The sequence below is a fragment of the Tupaia chinensis genome, unplaced genomic scaffold, assembly GCF_000334495.1.
Source record: "Tupaia chinensis unplaced genomic scaffold, TupChi_1.0 Scaffold000646_1, whole genome shotgun sequence".
Classification (NCBI taxonomy): Eukaryota; Metazoa; Chordata; class Mammalia; order Scandentia; family Tupaiidae; genus Tupaia; species Tupaia belangeri.
Genome location: NW_006160167.1, coordinates 2,008,654 through 2,035,407, shown reverse-complemented (window position 1 = coordinate 2,035,407; position 26,754 = coordinate 2,008,654). Strand labels below are relative to the sequence as shown.

The 26,754-nt window shown below is 34.7% G+C and overlaps 1 protein-coding gene and 1 non-coding gene across 3 annotated transcripts in view; one reads left to right on the top strand and one right to left on the bottom strand.

Moving 5' to 3' along the window:
- VPS13B (vacuolar protein sorting 13 homolog B) overlaps positions 1 to 26,754 on the top strand; it is an 806,861-nt gene that overhangs the window by 43,211 nt on the left and 736,896 nt on the right. For both annotated transcript variants that reach the window (XM_027776225.1, XM_027776226.1), the window contains 3 exons: positions 16,203 to 16,370; positions 16,791 to 16,972; positions 21,019 to 21,193. In XM_027776225.1, the coding sequence (XP_027632026.1) occupies positions 16,203 to 16,370; positions 16,791 to 16,972; positions 21,019 to 21,193 (525 nt within the window). The remainder of the gene's footprint in view (positions 1 to 16,202; positions 16,371 to 16,790; positions 16,973 to 21,018; positions 21,194 to 26,754) is intronic.
- LOC114009866 (U6 spliceosomal RNA) lies at positions 10,348 to 10,453 on the bottom strand. The gene has a single exon (XR_003551264.1). It is a non-coding gene; the product is annotated as a U6 spliceosomal RNA (small nuclear RNA).

Here is a 26,754-nt window from a genome sequence, read left to right as displayed (position 1 = left end):
AGGTCTGTGGTTTTCCTTTTTTGTTGTATCCTTACCCATTTTGGGAATGAGGGTAATGGAGGTTTTATAGAATGAATTTTGAAGCGTTCCTTCCTTTTGGATCTCTACTTTTCCACGTCAATTGAAATCATCATATGGCTTTTATCTTTCTTTCTGTTGATATGGTGTATTACATTTGTGGTTTGTGTAAGTTGAACCACCCTTGCATCCCTGGAATAAAGTCTACCTGGTTGTGATGAATAACCTTTTTTATATGCTGTTGAATATGATTAGCAAGTATCTTGTTGAGAATTTTTGCATCTATATTCATTGGAGATATAGGTCTGTGGTTTTCCTTTTTTGTTGTATCCTTACCCATTTTGGGAATGAGGGTAATGGAGGTTTTATAGAATGAATTTTGAAGCGTTCCTTCCTTTTGGATCTCTAGAAACAGTTTGAAGAGAATAGGAGTTACCTCTTCTTTAAAAGTTTTGTAAAATTCAACAGTGAAGCCATCAGGACCTGGACTTTTCTTTGTTGGGAAGTTATTTATTACTGATTCAAGCTCATTGCTTCTTATAGGTCTATTCAGGCTTTTGATGCCCTCTTGAGTCAGTCTTGGTAGATTATATGTGGCCAGGAATTTGTCCATCTTATCTAGGTTTTCTTCTTTGTTGGCATATAATTGCTCATAGTATCCTCTAATGATGTTTTGTATTTTTGTTATGTCTGTTGTAATGTTGCCCGATTCATTGTAAATTTGATTTATCTGGTTCTTTTCTCTCTTTCTTCTTAATTAATCTTGCTAATGGTGTGTCCATCTTATTTATCTTTTCAAAGAACAGGCTTTTGTTTTCATTTATTTTCTGTATAGTTCGCTTATTTCCTATTTCATTTATTTCTGCTCGAATCTTTATTATTTCTTTTCTTCTGGCACTTTTTGGATCTTTTTGCTGTTGCTTTTCCAGTTCTCTGAGTCATGATGTTAGGTGATCCATTTGCCACCTTTCAATCTTTTTCTTGTGTACACTAATTGCTATGAACTTCCCTCTTATGACTGCTTTTGCAGTGTCCCATAAGTTAGAGAAACTTGTGTACTCATTCTCATTTGTTTCCATGAATCTTCTGATTTCAGTCTTAATTCCTTCAGTAGTCATTTAGAAGTAGAAATAGATGATTTAGTTTCTATGTATTTGTGTATTTTTTAGGGTATTTCCCGAGATTAATATCAAGTTTAATTCCATCATGGTCGGAGAAGATGCTGGATATATTTTCTATGCCTTTGAATCTGTAAAGGCTGGTTTTGTGCCCTATCATGTGGTCAATCTTCAAGAAAGTACCATGCGGGGCTGAAAAAAATGTATATTTTGTGCTTTTTGTGTGGTAAGTTCTATAGATGTTTATCAAGCCCATCTGATATATGGTATCATTTAGGTCCTGAAGTTCTTTGCTTAGTTTTTGTCTCGTTGACCTGTCTAAAGGAGATAATGGGGTGCTGAGATCGCCAACAATTAGTGTGTTACAGTCTATCTCTCCTTTTAGATCTAGCAGTCTTTCCTTTACTTTTCCTTTCCTTTTTGGGTGCTGCTGAATTGGGCGCATAGGTATTTATAAGTGTTATATCTTCTTGGTCAATTAGCCCTTTTAATTTTATATAATGCCCTTCTTTATCTCTTCTTAAATTTTTTTTCTTAAAGCCTATTTTGTTTGAAATGAGTATAGTGACTCCTGCTCTTTTTTTGGTTTCAAGTTACATGTTATACCTTTTTCCAGCCCTTCACTTTTAATCTATGTATATCTTTATGCATGAAATGGGTTTCTTGTAGGCAGCAGATGGAGGGTTTCTGATTTTTAATCCATTAAGCCATTCTGTGTCTCTTGATTAAAGAATTTAATCCATTAAAATTCAACAGTATTTTCAATATTTCCAGACTTGTCTCTACCACTAAGTTGGCCAAATTCTTCATTGTTTTTTGTTCTCTTGGCTGTCTGTCTTTAGTTTTCTTGGTATAGTACTCTTTTCAGAATTTCTTGAACAGTGGTCTGGAGTTGGTAAATTCTTTCAGGTTTTATTTAGCCAAGAATTTTTTTTTTTTTTTTAGAGTTTTTTTTTTTTTTTTCTTCGCTATAGGGCACATGTGCTTGCCAGACAGAGAGAAACATAGAGACAGAAAGTGAGAAATCACCCCCCAGTGGGGATGGTCACACCGCAGTCCCTTCTCCCCCATTCTCCTCTCGGGATCTTGGGCACGCACGCACACGCGCCCAGCGTGAGTTTTAAGCAACCGGGTCCAGGACACAAACCACGTTCGACTACGTGGGAGTCCAGCGACATAGCCACTAATGCTAACTGCTGGTTCCCTAGCTAAGAATGTTTTTATCTTATTTTCCCATATGAAGGATAATCTTGCTGGGTATAGTATTCTTGGTTGAAATTGTTTTTCGTTTAACATGTTGAATATATTTCCCCATTCTTTCCTTGCTTCCATTGTATCCAGTGAGAGGTCTGATGGGATAGCCTTTGTAAGTGATTTGAAGTATCTCTCTTGCCAGTCTTAGTATCTTGTCTTTTTCTGTGGGTTTGGCCAATCTAGCTTGATGTGCAATGGAGAGGATCTTCTTGGATTGATTCTATTTGAGGTTCTTTGTATTTCTTGGGTCTAAATGTTTGAGTGCCTCTCTAAACTTGGAAAGTTTTCTTCCAGGATTTCATGGAATAGATTATCAATGCTCTTATTAGTTTCTTCACCTTCTGGGGTACCAATTATTTGGATGTTTGGGTGTTTCATGGTATCTAACATTTCTTGAATGTTATTCTCAGTTTTCTTGGCTGTTTTCTCTGCATTTTTGATCATTTTTTCTAGGTCAGAGGTTTTTTTCCCCCCTATTTATGAGATTCAGTCTTCTGCATGGTCTAACCTGCTTTTAATATTTTTGAGGGAGGTTTTGATTTCCTGCATTACAGTCTTTCTATCTAATAGTTCCATTTGTTTCTTTTTCATGGTGTCCAATTCTTCTTTCATATCATGGAGGGACTTCCTCATTTCTTGGAGCTCAACATCTCTTTTCTCTTGCATCTCATAGAGTTTTGTTACCATAAATATTCTAAATTATTTTTTTGACATTTCGGTAATATCCTCTAATTTTTCCCTACTTGGAGATGAGTTACAGTATTCCCTGGCCTGAGATGTATTGCTTGATTCTCTCATCCTTGAGGCTCTTCTCTGATTTTTAGTCATTTGGTAATGTATTCACTTTTGGCAAATTTGTTGGAGAGTATTCTGTATCTGTGAGCTCATGTGTTTCCCTTACTAGGAAATAATTTGGTGCTATTTTCACCCTTCTACTGTCTCCTCCAGTGTGAGAATCACAGGAAGAATTTTGAAATTGGATTTATGAAGGGGAATTTCATTCTTTTTGCAACTACTACAGTGAGGTGCAAAGAATTCTCTAAAACTCAAAGTGTTCAGATGTTTAGCTACTATGTACCTAGTCTTCTCTAGGCAGTGGGTAGGGGCTGAGCAGTAAAACTGGAAAGTAATGTAAAAGAAAAAGAAAGTAGAAGACAGAAATAGAAAGAAAAAGCAAAGAAAAAAGAAGGAAAAAAACTAGAACAAAAAGAGGAGAAAAAGAAAAGAAATCATGTCACAGAAAATAAAATTGGGTTAAAAATGGAAAATAGCACAGTACACAGAGAGTCAGAGATGGAGGTGCCTGGAAGATTTCTGTCCTAGGTGAGGGAGGAAGAGAGAAATTAGCAAGAGAAAGGCACAATAGGGCAGAAAGCTGTTTTTTAAAAAGAGAAAAAAAAAGCTAGAAGGACAGAGAAGAACAAGAGGATGAGAGACACTTGCCTACCTTACTAACCCTAGGGTCTGGAAGGGGGAGCCCTATCTGGTGTGGGGGGGGTGGTATTCACAGTCATGAGGCTGAATTCAGGGAAGGACAGCAGAGTCAGAGATGGAGGTGTGTAGATGCTTCCTCAGCATCATCTATTTGTCGGATCACCACACCATTTCATAGATCCCCTCCCTAAAATACATGTTCTTATTGCATTTGAACGGAACATTGTTAGCTAGTGCTCTAGTGCTGTTAGTGCTGATGTTTAGTATTCTTTAGAACTTACCTAACAGGCTTTGGTAATTTATCTGGCTTTTGGATAGAACAGTTGCTATAAGCTAGAGAAGGTGCCAGAATATACGTTTTTGTTTTGTTTTGTTTTAATTTTTTTGCAATAGCCACATGGGCAGAGAGAAACAGAGAGACAGAGACCAAGAGAGAGGGAAAGTGAGAAATCACCTCTGCAGGAGGATGACCGAATCACAGCCCCTTCTCCTCCATTCTCCTCTCAGTATTTTGGGCATGCACGCAAGCTTTTTTTCAAGCCACTGGATTTGAGACTCGAATTGTGGAGTTGGCCATGTAGGATCTGTCATCTTAACCACCACATCTGCTGACCCCATGAGAAGATATTTTACTTCCAGATATTTCCAATTTTGCTTAGAATTATGTGTGGTTCCAGAATTTTCTAAACTTTTCCTTACCAATGAGTGCTTTTGGAAAAATCTCTAAGGAATTCAGTTAAACTATAAGTTAATTCTTATTTATTAAATGGGCGACTTCTTTATCCCTCCAAATTTCTGATTACATATCCCTTCAAAACATTCCTAACCTGTACAATGGTGTTTCTGTCTACATTGATGTACTGACTGACAAAATAGTCAGTTTTATGTTGAATTGTTTCCTCTTGTTTCATATTTTGTTTTTCCTAAGAAGGAACTTGTTTAAGAAAAAAATTAGGAACCGGCAGGTGGCAAAGTATTTAAGGCACACAGTGGTTTGAGTCCTGGACCTGGTGGCTTGAAAATCATTCCAAGAATTGTGCTTGTGTGCTCAAAATCCCAGGATGAGAATGGAGGAGTAGGGATTGTAGCATTGCCATATTCCTGGGGGGTGATTTGTCACTTTCCCTCTTACTGTCTCTGTCTTTGATGCGTGCACACCCCCTATGACAAAAACCTTAAAAAAAAATTCAAGTTATTGTAAATTGTTTATTTTCAGATAAAAACCTTGTATGAACTAACCTGCATGTACTTTAAACAATCGCAGAACTTTAATGATCCTTTAGAGTCTGTAGTGGAATTTAGAGTGACACACAGAATTGGGACAACTGGCCTATTTTTAGTGGCTTAAAGCAAAAATGTAAACATAACATAAAACATTTTTAGTGGCACAAAATAGAATTGCATTCTACCTAAACTACCTGAGGTAGCTTTTGGATTAGCATGTACTTTTCTGCTTTACCTAATAGGAGGCCTCATATCCTTTTATACTGACATAAATCACAGAGTTGCTTTAAGAAGCACCGAAGGTGTTGGCCAAGTACTCTGAGTCAGGCAGCTAAGCTTAGTTTTGCCAACGTTTGAAACAAAATAATTTGAGAATTCAGTTGGAAGAATGGTAAATCATTTTATTTAAAGGTTAACTCATTTGAGTTCTTATTTCTGGCAACCTTATCCAGCCTGAGAATTATATTAAGGGTCTTCTATGGTAGAGATAAATTCCTGCTTTCAGCATTTTCTAGGGCAGGACATTTCTTCCAGGATCTCGTTTACAGTTGTGGAGTTTGAGTATTTATATAGATCCAGAGATGATTTAAAAAAAACATGTATTTATTTAATTTTATTTATCATCATTATATTATTTTAATTTCCTACAGGGTGTTTGCACTCACCAGAGAGAGGCAGAGAGGTAGGGGAAAGTGAGGAAGCAAGCTTCTAGATCTGTAATTTAGACCATGGTTGGCTATGTGGGAGTCCATCGCCTCAACCATCATGTGGTCTGCTGGTCCCAAGAAATGACTTTTAAGAAAAGTTTTGGTATTACCAGAAGATAGGCATTAGCTCCACTCCTTTGACAGCTAGGTGACTTTTTAGTAGGTAGAACCTACAAAACAACATCTGACACCTCTTTGCAATCTGTATTCTTTGCATTTGGAATAGTTTTTTCAAAGAGTGTGTCCTGAAGAATTGGTACATTGTTAAAGCTATTTATTGGATGGGGCCGTCTGGTGGAGTGAGTGGTGGTTAAGGTGATTGAGGTGCTGGCCAATCGAAGTTCGAATCTCGTACCTGGAGGCTTGCTTTCTCACATCTGCCCCGTCCCTCATTCTTTCTCTAGTCAAGTTATAAATAAATTAATTAAATAATTCCTTAAAGAAACTATTTATTCGGACATGGCAAGCATTTTTTAAAACACCTGGCATAGAATAGAAAACCTTATATTAAGTCATTGGAAAATTCATGATGTATTTTTCTATATTTTTCTATGCAAAAATGCATCATGACTTTCCTGATGACCCAATAGTATATTGGCATATAGTAAAAGTAATATTTCAAGAAACTTGTGTGTATCTTTGTGCTTGTATGTGTTTATTATGATGTTATATTTCTTTTTAAAGAATTGTTTATTTAATTTTTACTACTACTACTACTACTACTACTACTGTTTTTAATGTGACCAGAGAGAGAGAGAGAGAGAGGGAAAGTGAGAAAGCAAGCCACCAGGTCTGGTACTCAAACCACGGCTGACCATGTGAAAGTCCCAGCACTTTAACCACTATGCCACCTGCCATCACCTTATGGTGTTATATTTCTTATTTGAGAAAGGTCAAAAGAGTTTGAATCTGACTCAACTAAGGAATGCACAGTTTCTTGAAGTTAATATATAGGCTAAGACCTTCAGTTACTGCTATTAACAGTTTGGAATTGTGGGCTTAGCATGTTTTATAAGATATGGTGACAATTTCTAATCGAAGAGAAAGTTTAAAGATGGTTTATTTATGTTTTCCTTAATACTCTTTGCACTTTATCACAATGTAAATGTTACCACCTCTAAGCTAGATACCTGGGTTACTCGATTTTTGACTCTCTGAATATATAGCCTCTGGCTTTTATTGAAGGACATTATAAGAAGGAGCAATTGGGCCAGTCCATGGCATGGTAGTTAGGGTGGCTTGATTATATGTGACTGGCTGCGAAGTTTGAGTCCTGGACCCTGTGATTTGAGTAACATGCTGGGCATATATGTGTGCATGCCCAAAAGCCTGAAAGGAAGAAGAAAATTAAGAGAAAGGATTGCAGCCTGACCATTTCCCATGGGAGTACTTTCTTACTGCTCCCCTAGCTCCTGTGAGTGCATGCCTCTTCTGGCAATTTTTTTTTTTGAAAGAGCAATTCTGTGGCTGTTTCTACATTGCTTCTAAAATTACTTTAAAGGACAATGTCTTTTAATATTTTCAGGATCTCCTAATTAACTGATATCTTTTTTCTTTTTCTTTTTTAAAAAAGAGTTATCTGCGCCGGCAGGTAGCGTGGTGCTTAAGGGTGCTGGATTCCCACATGGCAGACCACTTTCCCTTTCTCTCTCTGTCTCTGGTCAGATTAAAAAATAATAATAACAAATGGAATTAAATAAGTAAATAATTAAAAAATGAATTATTTAATTTTTATTTATTACTATTAAAAATTTTTTGCGGGACCAGCAGTTAGCATAATGGCTATGTCATTGAACTCCCATGTAGTCGACTGTGGTTCGAGTCCCGGACCTGGTGGCTTAAACTCACCCTGTGCGCATGTGCATGCAGGCCCAGATCCTGAGAGGAGAATGGAGGAGAAGGAATTGTGGCGTGGCCATCCCCCCTGGGGGGTGATTTCTCACATTCTCTCTCTCTGTCTCTCTCTCTCTTTCTGGTGAGTGCACGCGCCATATAGCAAAAACCTCTCCAAAAATAAAAAAATTATTTTGCTATAGGGCACATGCATTCAGCAGAGAGAAACAGAGAGAGGGAAAGTGAGAAAACAAAACTCCAGGTCTAGGCCTCAAACTGTGGTTAGCTAAGTGGAAGTCTAGCACCTCAACCACCAAGCCATCTGCTGGCCCCTCTTTTTTCTTAATACTTAACTACTTCAAAAAAAATTATTTTCTTATTTTTATTTATTCATTCATTTTAATTTGATCAGAGTGAGACACACAGGGAAAGTGAGAAAGCAAGCCACCAGGTTCGGGACTTGAACTGTGGTCAGTCATGTGGGAATGTCCAGAACCTTAACCACCATGCCACCTGCTAGCCCCAATATTCACTATTTAAAAAAAAAAAATTCTACATTTCTTCTCTGTCAGGGAGCTCTGAGACAAACTTTGTGTTCAATTGCCTAACTTTTTACTTTTCCTTGCTTTTGTCATATAGTCATCTCTTTCCTTTTCTTCTGTTTACCCTTTTATTCAGAATATGTCATTCATATATGTTTACACTATGACACACAACACACACAAACACATACACACACACACTTTATCGGAGATATTTAGGGATGAACTCAGTTAACAACTGCACAGCTGTGTTGGCCACTGGGTTTAAATTTGTGACTTACTTATCTTTGATTTTTTTTCGAGAGAGATTTTTGTTATAGAGTGTGTGCACTGCTGGAGAGACAAAAGAGAGAGAAAATGAGCAATCACCCCACAGGGGGAATGACCACTCTACAATTCTCTCTCCTCCATTCTTGTCTAGGGATTTTGGGCAAGCATGTACACGCCTGGTTTTAAGCCTCCGTGCCCAGGATTTGAACTGCGGTTCGGTTGTGGGAGTCCAACTATGGAACCGCTTACGCTATCTGCTGGCCCCAATTATCTTTGATCTTTATCATTTAGTGTTGGGGTTAGCAAATATATTTGATGAAGGTTGAGATAGTATGTTATAAACTTTGCAAGCCATATATATATATTTTTTTTTTTTTGAGAGATTTTTTGCTGTAGCGCGCATGCACTCGCCAGAAAGACAGAGAGAAACAGAGAGACAGAAAGCGAGAAATCACTCCTCGGGGGGGTGGCCCTCTCGGGATCCTGGGCACAAACACACACGCGATCGGCATGAGTTTAAGCCACCGGGTCTGGGACTCGAATCACAGTCAACTACATGGGAGTCCAGCGACATAGCCATTACGCAAACTGCTGGTCCCAAGCCGTATGTTTTCTATCATAGCTATTCTACTCTTCTGATGTAACGTGAAACCAGCCATTGATGTTTAATAAACTAATGAATGTGGCTGTGTTCCAATAAAACTTTACCTTTACAACCAGATGACACATGTTTTTTTTTTTTTTTGTCTGCTCCTGGTCACATACAATGTCTGGTTTGTAATGGGCATTTCCATGTTTGCTGAACTGTACAAAATCACACAGTATTTTCCTCAGGCTTTATCAAATTCAAAGTCATTTGACTTTGGAATAAGAAGCTATCTTGGAATTTCTGATCTAGCAGCCAGTCTTTTATAGTGCATAAATCCTTGTGAATCTGCTGAAAAATTGTAGACCCAGATTTGCACATTAGAACTTTCATAAAGCTTTAGGGTATTTACATACTTGAAGTTCATCCATGGGCCCCAATTTCAGCCTCTCATCCCACCCACATTTTGGTTTCAAGTGCCTACTCTGATATATTCCTACAGATAAGGGGCACTACTGTACATGTATAACTCTGTACCCAGTGTACATTTTTATGTAAAAATTGAATTTCTATTGACAAAGATTTGTTCAAAAATAAAATCTTGACAAATTTCAAGAATCACTTTCATTTAATGTTATATCAGAAACAAATTTCTATGGCATTAATATTTTTTGTAGTGTTACTGTAATCACTGACTTGTATTCCATTGTATAACAAACAACTCTATATTTTATTTAGTCCTTTTTTTGTTTGATATTTAGGTTATTGATAATTTTCAATTTTGTAGACTCATTGAACAAACATACTGATAGGTAAATCTTTGCATCTCTATTTACTTAGGAGAAATCCTTATCCATTTATAGACTCAAGATTTATGACTAAGTTAACTCTGTGAAAAGTTTGTTACAAATTTTCTCCAAGCACTTTTTTTTGTTAAATGCTGTTTATTAAAAGTATACTTTTTTTGCTATTTAGGATTACTGTTTCTGTCATTTTCTTTTCATCACTTTGCTGCGTAGGAAAACTACCTTTTATATCCTGTTAACTGCTCAGTGTTTAGCTTTTTTCATTTGCTTCCTTTTGGATTTTCTACATAAAAATTCTGACCTCTTTGTGAAATGATTTCATGTGCTTTTATCATTTTTTTAAAGTTGAAAACAAACCTTTGTTTTTTTTTTTCCTTTCTTGATTTCTTATTTTCAATCCATCATTGTTCAAGTCCATGCATGTTATCATGTACATCATTCTCACCAGAGAATTTTACATTCTTGTGTCTGTTAAGTGTTTCTTTCCTGAGCCCCTTCCACCCTCCCAGAACTATCCATCCCTCTCACTTACTGTCTCTGGTATCTACACTTGTTGAAAGCATGGAATGCTTCACAAATTTGTGTGTCATCCTTGCACAGGGACTATGCTTATCTCCTCTGTATTGTTCAGTTTTGGTGTTTGTGCTTCTAAAGTGAGCATCCTTTTTTACCAGTTGCTATTCTTATTTTTTTTAAACTCCTTTTTACCCCTTATTTAGATGACTAGAACTTCTGTGACCACATTAAATAATAATACTGATAGTGTCTTCAACTTCACAGCCGGTTTTCTTAGCTCTGGTGGGAAATGCCCTAAATTATTATCTGGTTTTCAAACCTGATGAGTGCTTTTTCATTTATGTTTTATTTTAACTTTTTTTTTTTTTTTTTTTGAGAGATTTTCTTTATAGGGTGCGTGTGCTCACCAGACAGACAGAGGCATAGAGACAGAAAGTGAGAAATCGCCCCCCCAGGGGGGATGGTCACACCGCAATCCCTTCTCCTCCATTCTCCTCTCAGGATCTTGGGCACGCACGCACATGCGCCCGGTGTGAGTTTTAAGCCACCGAGTCCGGGACACGAACCGCGGTTGACTATGTGCGAGTCCAGCGACATAGCCATTACGCTAACTGCTGGTTCCCTCATTTTAACTTTTTTACAGCACTGACAATAAAGATTTTTAATTCTTGGCCTTCTATAAAAGATTTTATTCTGAAACATTTTTTAGCCTTCCAAAAAAGGAAAGAGCATTATAAAATGTAACTTTTTTCCCCCTTTATCAATTTGAACTTAAGTGGCCCATATGATGATGTGTAACCCTCACATAAATTTTGCACTAAAAAGCTGACTAAGATGCTTTTAGGTATGGCAACCAAATCATCAACTATGGAATTTCTAATTTGGAGCCACAGGTTTCCCCTAATCAGGTTGAATCAATTGCAGATAGTGTATGTAGCTCTTTAACCAAAATTATTTGATACATGGTTTTTAATTTAAAAATATCAGGAAAATAAATAAGATATAGTCTTTTCCCTCAAGGATTTTATAGTTTAGCAGAGAAGATAAATATCCATATACATAAACAATGACAGTAGTACCATAAACCCAAGGAAAGTGGTAGAGATAATTCTCTTTAATGTGTAGAGTTTGTGGACATTGGAGAAGAATGTATGGGAGGAGGGGACAGTTATATTGGGCCTGAGCAAAAAGAGAAAATGGACAAAAAGTATACTAAACAGAAAGAAAATTTGTAGTATTTTTATCTTTTCCTGGGGCTATAGGTGTATGTGTTTGTAGCAGTGGGGTTTGTGGGTGGGAGAGAGGTTGATAATAAAAATTTCTGGGAAGATTAACTAGTGTCCTATTTCAGAGTCATTTAAAATTGTGTCATAGGTTCTCATGCCTAGAGTGATCTTCCATTTTTAGATGCTTTTGTAGAAGACCTAGATTGTTATTTGAACAGATGTGCTCCTATGGAGTCTCTAAATATGGTGTGATGAGAGCTACTAGATCTTTTTGACATTCTCTTATAGCTTGTTCATATTATGAGGGGTTATAGAGATAGGATATAATTTAGTTCACAAATAAGTCTTATTATTTACTCTGGCATTCACTGTATTATAATAAATTGCCAAAGGGCATTTGCACTTGTCAGAGATAGAAGAGAGGAAGATAAATATCCATATACATAAACAATGACAGTAGTACCATAAACCCAAGGAAAGTGGTAGAGATAATTCTCTTTAATGTGTAGAGTTTGTGGACATTGGAGAAGAATGTATGGGAGGAGGGGACAGTTATATTGGGCCTGAGCAAAAAGAGAAAATGGACAAAAAGTATACTAAACAGAAAGAAAATTTGTAGTATTTTTATCTTTTCCTGGGGCTATAGGTGTATGTGTTTGTAGCAGTGGGGTTTGTGGGTGGGAGAGAGGTTGATAATAAAAATTTCTGGGAAGATTAACTAGTGTCCTATTTCAGAGTCATTTAAAATTGTGTCATAGGTTCTCATGCCTAGAGTGATCTTCCATTTTTAGATGCTTTTGTAGAAGACCTAGATTGTTATTTGAACAGATGTGCTCCTATGGAGTCTCTAAATATGGTGTGATGAGAGCTACTAGATCTTTTTGACATTCTCTTATAGCTTGTTCATATTATGAGGGGTTATAGAGATAGGATATAATTTAGTTCACAAATAAGTCTTATTATTTACTCTGGCATTCACTGTATTATAATAAATTGCCAAAGGGCATTTGCACTTGTCAGAGATAGAAGAGAGAGAGAAAGCTCCCCCATCCCTACACCCATGCTCAATGCCTTTCCATTTCTTTATCTCATCAGGATTTTGAGCATGCACACACATATACCTTGTGTGTTTTTTAATCTTCTGGGTCTGGAATTCAAACCATGATTGACCATGTGGTCTAGCTCTGTACACAAAGCACTTAACCACTGGGCTATGGGGCTAGCCCTTTATTGCATTTTAAATAAGGAAACAGAAATAGTCTTCCACAGGTTTGTTTTTAAATTTTATTTATTCATTTATTTTAATTTGACCAGAGAGAGACAGAGAGAGAGAGAAAGTGAGAAAACAAGCCACCAAGTCCAGGACTTGAACTGTGGTCAGTCATATTGGGAGTATCCAACTCCTTAACCACTACACCTGCTGGTCCCATCTTCCACAGGTTTTAAAAGATATTTGATTCTTTTCATTTGATGAAGAGTGAAATAATTATCTCAATATGTGTATCAGTTTTATAATGAGAAACTGAGGGAAAACCTGTTAATAGATGAAAAATCTTTTCAGTAGTATTCTGTCAGTTAAAATACTTACTATGTTTCTTTTACTTTGCATTGCATATTTTCTCCAGCGCTATTTTTTTTTTATCTTGTTTGAAGATAATAAAAACTTATGAACTTGGTGGTTTTTATGAGATCTCTATTGATGACAGATTTTCCAGAAATAGGAAAACCAATATTAGTCATGCTTACTTGACTTTTTAGAAACATACTCATTTTTTATTTTTAACATCTGTGTTGAGTAATAACAACATAAGATAATGTACATTATGAGTTTGAAAATTTTGATATGTAAAATTTCTTTTGGAAGTCCAACCCATTAAGAATTATTTTTGCATCAGTTCTTATAAAAATACTTCTTAATTTAAAATCTATTAATAATTAGTGTGTTAATTTTACAGCATGTAACTGCCACTCTAAAAGCTGCTAATAGTTTCCATATAGGAAAAAACCTTGAACCTAAGTTGTATTGCATTTCTTTCCTATTTGCATCCAGTGGGAATGAATGAAGGAGTTGGTTTTTGCAAACATGTTATGGTTGAATAAATTTAAATGAGCTTTCTCCCAGCAGACTTTCATATAGGTGTTAATGTCAGTTGCTGACAGAAGTTGATTCTGTTTTGTCCAGTAAGCTTTTAATTTGACCAGAGAGAGACAGAGAGAGAGAGAAAGTGAGAAAACAAGCCACCAAGTCCAGGACTTGAACTGTGGTCAGTCATATTGGGAGTATCCAACTCCTTAACCACTACACCTGCTGGTCCCATCTTCCACAGGTTTTAAAAGATATTTGATTCTTTTCATTTGATGAAGAGTGAAATAATTATCTCAATATGTGTATCAGTTTTATAATGAGAAACTGAGGGAAAACCTGTTAATAGATGAAAAATCTTTTCAGTAGTATTCTGTCAGTTAAAATACTTACTATGTTTCTTTTACTTTGCATTGCATATTTTCTCCAGCGCTATTTTTTTTTTATCTTGTTTGAAGATAATAAAAACTTATGAACTTGGTGGTTTTTATGAGATCTCTATTGATGACAGATTTTCCAGAAATAGGAAAACCAATATTAGTCATGCTTACTTGACTTTTTAGAAACATACTCATTTTTTATTTTTAACATCTGTGTTGAGTAATAACAACATAAGATAATGTACATTATGAGTTTGAAAATTTTGATATGTAAAATTTCTTTTGGAAGTCCAACCCATTAAGAATTATTTTTGCATCAGTTCTTATAAAAATACTTCTTAATTTAAAATCTATTAATAATTAGTGTGTTAATTTTACAGCATGTAACTGCCACTCTAAAAGCTGCTAATAGTTTCCATATAGGAAAAAACCTTGAACCTAAGTTGTATTGCATTTCTTTCCTATTTGCATCCAGTGGGAATGAATGAAGGAGTTGGTTTTTGCAAACATGTTATGGTTGAATAAATTTAAATGAGCTTTCTCCCAGCAGACTTTCATATAGGTGTTAATGTCAGTTGCTGACAGAAGTTGATTCTGTTTTGTCCAGTAAGCTGTGGTTTAAAAACTACAAGCATATGGTTATTACTTAAAATAGCTAAAATCTTAATTACCTTTAAAATTTTTTTTATAGTGGAAAATACATTTGAGTAGTGTAAAATTGTATATTTTTCCCTTGTTTTTAAATGCTGTTATATTTAATTAGTATTTATATTTTCTATTAAATTCTTTATTAATAGTGGTATACACACTTATATGAGAAATTAGTGAAATTATGAGGTATTCCACAGTAGGATGAAATTAAAAAGAAAATTTGTGGAGATTCCAAGTGAGCTATGAAGAGAAAGAATGTTCAGTAATTACTTTCATTGTATTGAATTAGTTTTAAAAACCATTATTACTGTTTACCTTTTTTTCCCTGTGTTCACTTTCTTTTATCCTAATGCTTTCCCTCCATACTCACTCTTTCTTTTTCTTTCTTTCTTTCTTTCTTTCTTTCTTTCTTTCTTTTTTTTTTTTTTTTTTTTTTTTTTTTTTTTTTTTTTTTTTTTTTTTTTTTTTTTTTTTTGCCGGAGGGTATGTGTACTCACCAGAGACAAAGAGAAAACCTGTGCCAGTACCTGGGCATCCTCCTGATAGATGTGGTCATGTTACACTCCTTTTTTTCATCCATTTCTTCATCCCAGAAGAATTCGGGGCATGCATGCACACATACCTAATGTATTTATCGAGTTGCTAGGGCCAGGATTCAAATAGCTGTTAGCTTCATGGGATCTGGCTCCCTAGAAACAGCTTAACCACTGTACTACCAGGCCAATCCTGTTCTTTTTCATTGTGCTATCCTTATCTTTCTTTACTTTCTTTTCAATTTGATTTTTCTTTTAATATTATATACGAATAAGTGAGTATCATTGAATCTATTTTCATGGTCATATTTTTCCTATATTTTCTTCTACCAGGCATAACTTTTGAGTATTTTTATAGATGAAGTAAAGAGATGATGGCAGCTAGTTAAAAAAGAAACTTTAAGAAGCTGATTTCTTTTAGTTTAGTATATAATCAGCATATAGTGTCATAGCTTCCTTTGGAAAATGTTTATAAGATAGGCAGAAAGCAGATAGAATACTTTGGGATAATTATTGTATAGGGTCTAGCATTATATTATTGAGCAGATTTGGTCCCTGTGGTTTCTCTTAGTGCATGAACACTTTTCATTGTACAAGTTCTTGGCATTGGCTTTTGTAGGACTGAATCTGCTGCTTAATAACTATGTCACTTTGGCAGACATCTTAGCTGAACTTCAGCTTTCTCTTTGTAAAAATATAATAAATAATGCCCATATTTTACATACATCAAGTATAGTAACACTTTAAGATGTATTTATTTATTTATTTATTTATTTATTTATTTTTAATCAAAGATTTATTTTTGCTTCCAGTATACCAATTTGCAAGAATTCATCAATTTCCATCCCACTAAGTGTTAAGATAGTGACCACAGACAGACAGGTCCAGATGTCACTCACCCAGTTATCCAGCAAAGAAAGCTCCAGCCACCGCTCTCACATCAACAATGCTCACTGCTACCTGAAAGATGTAATTATTTATTGATAGACTTGTGCTAATTGAGCCTTCCTCTCTTTTACAGGTTATGTGCAAAGTCTGATTAGACGAGTTGTAAATAATGTAAACATTGTTATAAATAATCTCATACTAAAGTATGTTGAAGATGATATTGTTCTTTCAGTCAACATTACTTCTGCAGAATGCTATACAGTAGGTGAATTATGGGATCGTGCATTCATGGATATTTCTGGTAAGTAAATGTCAGAAGTAGTGTGTGAGTTCATAATTAAAACACTTATTTTTTGGGCCAGTTGGCTTTTTTGCTAAATCTAATGAAAGCTTTATTTATTTTTTTTAATATGAAATCTCAAGAGTTATGTTTTATTGTGGAAAAGAACTATTGGGAAATTTTTCATAAATTTTTACTATGTTGTTATGCAGATTGGGAGCAATCTATTTAGGCCTTACTTGATTCTTCATACATAAAGTGAGGATGATTGTGCCTATTTCTTAGGATTGTTGGAAAATTTAAATGATATTTTTTTTCCATAGTATCTGGGATCATGTACCAAATGTTCCATGAATTTTATTTGTTGCTGTTATTAATATTTGCCTTTCCCCCTGATTTTCCTTTTTACTTAAAATATTTTTCTTTTCTTTCTTTTTTTAGCAACCGATCTGGTGCTGAGAAAGGTTATCAATTTTTCTGACTGTACAGTTTGTCTTGATAAACGAAATGCCAGTGGTAAAATAGAATTTTATCAGGATCCTTTATTATACAAATGTTCTTTCAGAACTCGTCTGCATTTTACCTATGATAACCTGAATTCCAAGATGCCATCTGTTATTAAAGTAGGTGTCTCTTTTTCTAGTAGTTAAATTGCATTTTCTTAGGTTTTTTTTTTCTTTTTGGCTCCTGTGTTTGCTAATTATTAGCAAAACAAAACAAACAAAAACAAAGCTAAGAAATTAACCTCATAAATATATATGCCATTTGTTTAGTAAACATAATGTATTTATAGTTATTATTTTAAACTTATATTATTATTTACATTTATAATTTTTTGTATATTGTATCTAGAAGACAGATTTTAGTGACACATTTTTCTTTTCTGTAATTGCAGTTTCCTTTTTAGTTTGGCTATTTATAACTGTTTGTTTCTTCAAGGAAATATAGGAGATTTTATTTACCCATAGTGGACTGAATGGCAATTATCTTATTTCAATCCCTCTAACTTATTCTATATGATCAGATAAATACAGCAATTTTATCTTTCCTAGATAAGAAAGATTTATAAGACTTGTTATGCTAACCTAATACTTTAGTTTATTGATTCAAGAACATTTTAGCTTTGGATCTATTTTTTCAAAATGAAATTAAAATCTTAAGAGTATGAAATTTTTAAAATATGTCTTTTCATACATGGGAAAATTTGTTCTCCAAGGTAGTGGTATATATTTTCAGCACGTATAGTTAGTATCTAATGTAAATCATGTCTTTTGTTACTTAACAGTTTCCTGAACATTGTCTGTCTCTCTTAATTTATCTTGGAAGGAAATTCACGGTTACTTGTGATCTTGTTAGCTAAGTTTTTAAATGGATTAAAGTATTATTGAATTATTCCCCTCTGACTTCCAAAGTTCTGTGAAAGGGTTGCCTCTAAATCATAATGCTAGTATTTACTGTGGTGCCTGTTTGAGTATGGCTGTATAAAAATTATTTTTTTAAACATTATGTTTTATTAAACGTTTTTCATTTTATGTAGCCTTACCATTTTATATTTATACATAAAATCTACCATCTTTTCCTTCATAGTGCTTAGTCATATGTGCTTTATGTTTTTTTCCAGTGTGTATAGTGCACACTGGCTTATTTACATTTCGTTGCTCCTGTATTTTTGAATCAACTTCTTTGGCAACGATAAGCATGGAGAAGTATTAACTCCAGTAGTTCTGATTTCTCTGTTTCAAGGAAAGGGGCTCACTTTCCTTAGCTTTGGATCTGCTAGTAAAGTTGGGAATTGTGAAGATAAGTTCAGAATGGATTTTGAAAGCAAGTAATGGGTGTATGGAAGCTTTACTGTTGGGTTGTCAGGAAAGTCATGATGTTTTTTTTTTTTTTTTTCTGTTTTTCTATGCAAAAATGCATCATGACTTTTCCAACACCCCAATATATAAAATAATATTGTTTGTTAGTACAAGTTTAATTGTTCTTTTCAGAATATAGCTAGCTTAGAGGAAAGTAGAGATAAAAAATTGAGGAAAAAAATTATGAGATATAAGTAAGTTTGTGTTCTCATAATTGATTATCTATGATGTTTCATTTTAAAATGTGCTTTATGTAAATAAGCATGTCTATAAAATAATATTGTTTGTTAGTACAAGTTTAATTGTTCTTTTCAGAATATAGCTAGCTTAGAGGAAAGTAGAGATAAAAAATTGAGGAAAAAAATTATGAGATATAAGTAAGTTTGTGTTCTCATAATTGATTATCTATGATGTTTCATTTTAAAATGTGCTTTATGTAAATAAGCATGTCAGCATGTGTTTTTTGATCCTGGTAATCACTTAATATAAGATACCATTATGTTATGCTTCACTGGAATCAACTTTTTAGTTTTCTTTTTCTTTTTCTTTTTTGTTTTTTTAGTGTTTGCTATAGGGTGTGTCCATTTGTAGGGAAGAGAGAGAGAGGAAAAAAAGTGAGAAATCACCAACCCCTTTCCTCTGGGCATGGGGGATGCCATGCTGTAGTCCCTACTTTCTCCGCTTGGGATTTAGGGCATTTGTGCATAATGCACCTAGTGTGATTCTCACTCTACTGGGTCTTAGACTTGAACTGCAAAGTTGACCATTTAGGATCTAGTGGCTTAACCTCCATGCTACCTTCTGGTCCAACTATGGTTATATTTTTTGAATTGCCAACTTTTTGAGTAAAAAATAATATGTATTTGAATTGATATTTATTGGTAAAATTAGATTTTGAAAATATATTCACAGGTCACTTAATCTTTAGGTTATTTATTCAAGTTCTTTATTTTTAGAATTTTTAAAATTTAACTGTATTTATTTATTTATTTAAATTTGACCAGAGAAGGACAGAGATGGAGAGAGAGGGAAAGTGAGAAAGCAAGCCACCAGGTTCGGGACTCTAACCGTGGTCTGCCATGTGGGAGTCTAGTACCCTTAACCAGCACACCACCTGCCGGCCCACTCAAGTTCTTTATTTTTGTATTTAGGGAAAGTCTTCATTAATTTTTAATAATTTAAAAAATAATTTATTTTTTATTATTGTTATTATTTTTAACTTGCTATAGGGCACCCGGGAGAAACAGAGAAAGGGAAAGTGAGAAAGCAAACTGCTTGGTCCAGGACTCAAGCCGCGGTTGGCCATGTGGGATTCCAGTGTCTAATCACCATGCCACCTGCTGGCCCCAATTTTAAATAATTTTTAATATTTGTATTTTAAGGTTAAACTTTTTACTATCTTACCGACTACTTATCATTGGTTACTATCTTTTCTGACTGCTTATCATTGGTGCAATTGTACCAACTGCTGGTTCCCCATTATTTTACTTCTTTATGATATATTTTTTTTTTTGCATATGATCTTTAGATCAGTTTTAAGAAACCTTTGCTTTTATGTGAAATACCTTATTTTATCTTATTTCACATATCTCCATATATAACTTTCTCTGCTGTTAAATACAGGGTTTTTTTGTGTGTTTTGAGCCCTAAAAATATGATGATTACCATTATTTCTTTTTCATGTTTCATAGACACTCAAATACCAGTTAGTCAAAATAAACCTTCTAAGAGACTTGACTTTATGGCTTAATTGGTTTTATTCCATGTTTATGTAACAGCAGGAAACCATTACACTGAACTTTGTTTATTTTCTATTGATGTCTCTTTCTGTAAGAAGAACTTTGATTGCCATATATCCTATTTGATAGTAATTAATCTTGTTTCTTATAATTGAGTCATATGATAAATTTTATGTCATGTTAAGTCTTTTATTTAAAATTTGTCTGAAAAACTTTTTTGAACATCTATTTCACTTGGTTTTCAGTATTTGACAATAAGAATTTTATTGTTTCCATACTTGAGTAGTTATGTTAGTTTTGTCTTCATTTAACATATGGTTTTAGGATGTATACGTATTCTTTTTGATTAAAGAAGCTGGAAAGAATGATTAACATTTTTCTAAAATGACATCATGAAACTTACTATTCTTGGTTTCAACAAAGATCAGTTTTTTGAGGGAGAGCTATCATACTCTTAATGATATAGAGTAGGAATTTGGTTATATAATTCTCTCTCCCTTTGGAATAGTTATTTGTAAACCTAATATGAATGGTTTCTCATTATTAATTTTACTTACACATATTTTTTTGAATATTTTTTATCTAAAGTTTATTGGTCATCCTAGCAAAATATATGTGGTTCCTAAGATTTTAGAGTGAATAGTGTTTTGACTTAAATATTAGAAATGTTTGAGACATTGATGTTTGTTTTGTGGTATTACATTTTTTTTTTTTTTTGAGAGGTTTTCACTATAGGGCACGTGCACTCGCCAGACAGAGAGAGACATAGAGACAGAAAGTGAGAAATCACCCCCCAGGGGGGATGGTCACGCCACAATCTCTTCTCCTCCATTCTCCTATCGGGATCTTGGGCACGCACGCACATGCGCCCGGCGTGAGTTTTAAGCCACCGGGTCCGGGACGCGAACCGCAGTCGACTACGTGGGAGTCCAGCGATATAGCCATTACGCTAACTGCTGGTTCCCTGTGGTATTACATTTTAACACTTTAAAAATTTATCTACTCTTATTAAAAGGTGCTCTATTTAAATATGCTTTTGTTGATATTTTTGTTTTTTCCTTCAAAATACAGATTCATACTTTAGTAGAGAGTTTGAAACTTTCTATCACAGATCAGCAGCTACCTATGTTTATTCGTATAATGCAACTTGGGATTGCTCTTTACTATGGAGAAATAGGAAATTTTAAAGATGGAGAAACAGAGGATCACATGTGTCACAATAAAGATATATTAGGAAACATTGCGGGTAAGTACAACAAAAACCTGTAATTTTGCAACTATTGTATTTACAAAGTGATTTCACCACTGGAAAACTTTAAGACTACCTTAGGGTCAGTTACAAAGTGTTCTAATGTGATGAGATGCCCACTTTGATTCTATCTAATTTTGGGACTGTTTTGTTATTCTTTTTTCTACATTCTAAAAATAACTAATATTTCTAATAGGTAAAAGTGTTCAAAAATACATTTTGTAAAAGGTAAAATATTCATAAAAAAGTAAAGCTTTTAATATGCATTCTAAAAAAACAAACGTTAAAGTAGTACAACCTCAAGATTTCCTAGCATAGTTCTGGTAATTTTCATGCAAAGGCTTACCAAGAGTTTTTTTATTTAATTGATTGAGTTATTTTAGTACTATAAACTAATACATGCTTTATTGGAGGGTAACTAGTGGTTAACTCAGTTATGTAGTTCATTACCATTTTACTAAAGACTACTGTATATAAGATGGTATTATTAGAGTTACATGAAATGTATTTTCTTCTCTTAAAATATTAAGGTAAAATGGGGTGGACAGATTTGAATAGTTAGTTATGATTTGTGGTAGAAAATATTTGGTAAATAAAGGTGTGAATGAACTGAAGCAGAAAGGCGATGAAAGGAATGATTGATTTTTGACTTGATAATAGGCTTAAGACTCAGGAAAAGTTTTCTGAGGATTAATTTTTATAGATAGTGGCTTAAGAGAAGGGCATTTAAAACTAAGGGATATAAACTAAAGGAAAAATGAGGATATAAACATTTCTCGGAGGCAGATAAACAAATGACCAGTAAAGGACATGGAAAGATACTCAACATCATTAGCCATGAGAGAAATGAAGATTAAACCCACAATGAAATATTACTCCACAACAAAAAGGTGGCTATAATAATAGAGGCACATTCTAATAAAAATTGGTGAGGATGTGGAGAAATTGACACTCATGTGTACTGCTGTGGGAATGTGAAATGGTACAGCCACTTTGGAAGACGGCTTGACAGTGCCTCAATTTAACAGAGTTACCTTATGACTAGCAGTTCTGCTCCTAGGTATGTATCATGAAAACTAATAACATATGTCCACCAAAAAGTTAGTACATGAATGTACAAGCATTATTCATAATAGCACAAAACCAGAAACAACCCAGGTGTCTATTAACTAATTAGTGGATAAACAAATTATGGTATGTTTATATATTAAAATATTATTCAGTCATACATGAAATACTGATACATGCTACAACATGGTTGAAACTCGAAAATATTATCTTAAGTGAAAGTAGCCAGTCAAAAAGGAACACTTAAAAGGAACAAGGGAACACATCTTGTTTGATTCTGTTTGTTTGAAATAGCCAAAATAGGCAATTCTGAAGAGGCGGGCAATAGGTTAGTGCCCAGGGACTGGTGAGAGTAACAGTAAATGAGTAGATTTCTTTTGGGGATGATAAAAATGTATTAATTCTTTTGGCCGGAACCACCATCTTCTAATAATTAACCAAAATGACGAATACAAAGGGAAAGTAACCAAAATGACGAACACAACGGGAAAGAGGAGAGGCACCCGATATATGTTCTCTAGGCCTTTTAGAAAACATGGAGTTGTTCCTTTGGTGACATATATGCGAATCTTCAAGAAAGGTGATATTGTAGACATTAAGGGAATAGGTACTGTTCAAAAAGGAATGCCCCACAAATGTTACCATGGCAAAACTGGGAGAGTCTACAATGTTACCCAGCATGCTGTTGGCATTGTTGTGAACAAACAAGGGCAAGATTCTTGCCAAGAGAATCGATGTGCGTATTGAGCATATTAAACATTCTAAGAGCAGAGATAGCTTTCTCAAACGTATGAAAGAAAATGACCAGAAAAAGAAAGAAGCCAAAGAGAAAGGTACCTGGGTTCAACTAAAGCGCCAGCCTGCTCCACCCAGAGAAGCACACTTTGTGAGAACCAATGGAAAGGAGCCTGAGCTACTGGAACCTATTCCCTATGAATTCACGGCATGATGGGTGTTAAAAATAAACTAATCTGTGGTCCATAAAAAAAAGTGTTAAAATTAGATAGTGATGATGGTTGTACATCTTTGTACCAAAATTCACAGAATTGTTTGCTTTTAAAGGATGAATTTTATGGATTTAAATTTTATCTCACTAAAAAAATCTTATTTTAAGTGCAGCATAGGGATACATTAATAAGCATATGTAAGTATAAAATGTATCTATTTCACACAAGACAGTGAATTTCTGTTAGACAAGAATTTCTGACAGGGACAATGTCTAACACCTAGAATGAAAGTACCTAGAAAGTGCTGTTTATTTTTTCTTCAGTGTGACACATTTTAAATATATGGAAAAATGGAAAGTTTTTGTATAGTGAACACTCACATTGGCATTATCTAGATTCTACCTTTAGTATTTTATAATATTAGTTTAGGATACAGAAGACATTAATATGTTTACTTCATCATATTATTTGTCAATCTAATTTATCTCTCTATATTAACACAGTCAATATTTTGGATGTTTTCCAAAATAAGTTACAGACATTAGTATACTTTATCTCTAGAATTAAGTTGCATATTGTTAATGCGAGTTTAAGTTTTTTAAATTATTTATTTAAATTTTATTTATTATTACTAAGTTTTAATTTGCTTTGGGGCATCTGTGTTCACCAGAGTGAGACAAAGAGAGAGAAGGAAAGTGAGAAAGCGTCCAGACCTGGGACTTGAACCACGGTTGGCCATGTGGAAGTCTGCTGCCTCAACCACCATGCACCTGCTGGCCCTGAGAGTTTATGTTTATTAATATTTTTCTTTTTGAAGGTTAAATTTACAAAGGGAAATGTATACATCTTAAATATACCATTCAGTGTGAGTTTTGAGAAATGCGTAATATCTGTGTGATGCAAAGCATGCATCAGGGTATAAATCATTAACACCTCTGAAAGTTTCTCATGCCCTTTTCCAGTCATTTTCCCCCTGCATACAGCCACATGCCTCCACCTGAAAAAACATTTCTGCATTTTTTTTTTTTTCAGTTTACTATAGTGTGCATGTGCTTGCCAAAGAGACAGAGAGGGAAAGAAGAGAGGGAAAGTGGGAAAGCACCCTCTGGAGGGGGTGGCCATGTCACTGTCTTCTCTATTCTCTTGGGATTTAGGTAATACACACATGCCCAATGATTTTTTTCAAGCTGATGGATCTGGGACATAAACGACATAGTTGGCTATGTGAAATCCAGCCACTCTAACTAAAATGCCATGGACTAGACTCTGAATATACACATATATTTTTGGAAGGTTTCTGTAGTAGTACGTGTGTGTTTGCCAGAGAGAGACAGAAACCCCCTGTAGTGTGGGGTTGGCCACACTGCAGTCCCTTCTCTTCATTCTCTTCTTAGGATTTGGGGCATATGGGCACATGTACCTGGCATGATTTTCTTTTTTTTTAATTTTAAAAATTTTAAAATTTAAAAAAAATTAAAAAATTTTATGTATTTAATCACTATATATCACTTGGCTTATAAGTTGAATTTACCCGATACAAATACATTTCACACCAGTCCAGTTGAGGATACAAAACACATTGTTATCAACAGATAATAATCCATTTCTGTTTCCCATCCTGGTATGATTTTTAAGTTGCTGGGTGTGGGACTTGAATCATGGAGTGTACCATGTGGAATACAGTGTCTTAACCACCATGCCATCTGTTGGCCCAGTACCTGAATTTCTTAAAAATCCATAGATAGGTTTTGCTGATTCTATAGTTTTATATGAATGGAATCATATTGTATGTATACTCTTCTGAAAGCATTCTTTCATTAAATGCAATATTTTGGGGGTTATAGTATTATAGTTGCAGTCTCAGTTGTCTGAGACTATCTGTTGCTAGGTACATTATATGGATATACCAAATGAATATACCATAGTTTATTTAGCCTTTCTGTGAGTGGACACTTAAGCTGTTTCCAATTTTGGACTATTATAAATAAAACTTTCATGGATATTTGCCTATAATATTTATGTAGACATGTGCTATTTTTTCTCTTGGGTAAATATCTAAGAGTAGAATTATATGTTTAGTTTTTAAATACACTATCTGACTTTTTTTTTTACAAGTGGTTTTACCATTTTACATTTCCAAATCAACAGTGTGTGAACATTTCAGTTGTTCTGCATCCTTGCCACTCAGCAAGCCAAGGTACCCATGCCTGACATGTGCAGATAGGCCCGAGGACTGAACCTGATTCCATATGGATCCAGCTTTGCTTGAGCAGTGCAGTACCACTGCTTCACCAAGCTGGCCCTGGGTGTTTCTTATATATTCTAAATTCAAATCTCTTGTCATGTGTGTGTATATGTGTGTATATATATATGTGTGTATGTGTGTATGTATGTGTATATATGAGAGTTGTTTATGTTTACTAATAGGTATTTTTATTTTTGAAGGTTAAATTTACAAAGTGAAATGCATATATCTTAAATATTACTATTCAGTGAGTTTTGAGGAATGCATATATCTGTGTGATGTAAAGCATGCATCATGGTATAAATCGTGTGTGTGTGTAGAGAGAGTGATTTTTAAATTATTTAATTTTATTTATTATTGTTGTTATTATTTAAAATTTATATTAGGGCATGCATGCTCACCAGAGAGAGAGAAAGAGAGAGAGAGAGAGAAGTGAGAAAGGGAGAAAACAAGCCACCAGGTCCAGGACTTGAACTAGGATTGGCCTTGTGCAAGTCCAGCACCTTAACCACTGTGGTACCTGCTGGGCCAAGAGTAGTTTTTTAACTGACTTATGAGTTGCTTATTCATTTTTAAACAGGTATCTCCTGAGTAGAGGTTTTAAATTTTGATGAAATTAATTTTCAAATATTTCATTTGTAACTATTGCTTTCTTTTTTTTTTTTTGGAGAGGTTTTTTTTTTGTTTTTTTTTTTTTTTTTGTTTTTTTTTGGTTTTTTTTTCTTTTGGGGATTTTTGCCAGACAGACAGAGAGAGACAGAAAGCAGGAAATCACCCCCCAGGGGGGATGGCCACGCCACAGTCCCTTCTCTTCCATTCTCCTCTCGGGATCTTGGGCATGCACACACACGCACCCAGCGTGAGTTTAAGCCACTGGGTCCACGACTCAAACCACGGTCAACTACGTGGGATCCAGCGACATAGCCATTATGCTAACTGCTGGTCCCTGTAACTATTGCTTTCTACGATCCAAGAAGGTGACTAGGTTTTTGTTTTACATTAAGCTAGAGAGAAAGCAGCACCACTATTTGTTTCTAGAGAAGTCTGAATTCGGTTTTTTTTTTTTTTTTGACTGTTTCTTTTTTCTTTTTTTAATTGTTAGAGGGTATGTGTGCTCCTAAGAGAGACAAAGAGGGAGATAAGGAGAGGAAGAATGGACTCCTGATGGAGCATGGTCACATTGCAGTCCCCCTCACCATATCTTCATCTTTTTAGGGTTTTGGGCACGCACGCACACTTCCTTGGCATGTTTTTTAAGCTGCTAGGACAGGATTCAGAACACACATGACCATGTGAGA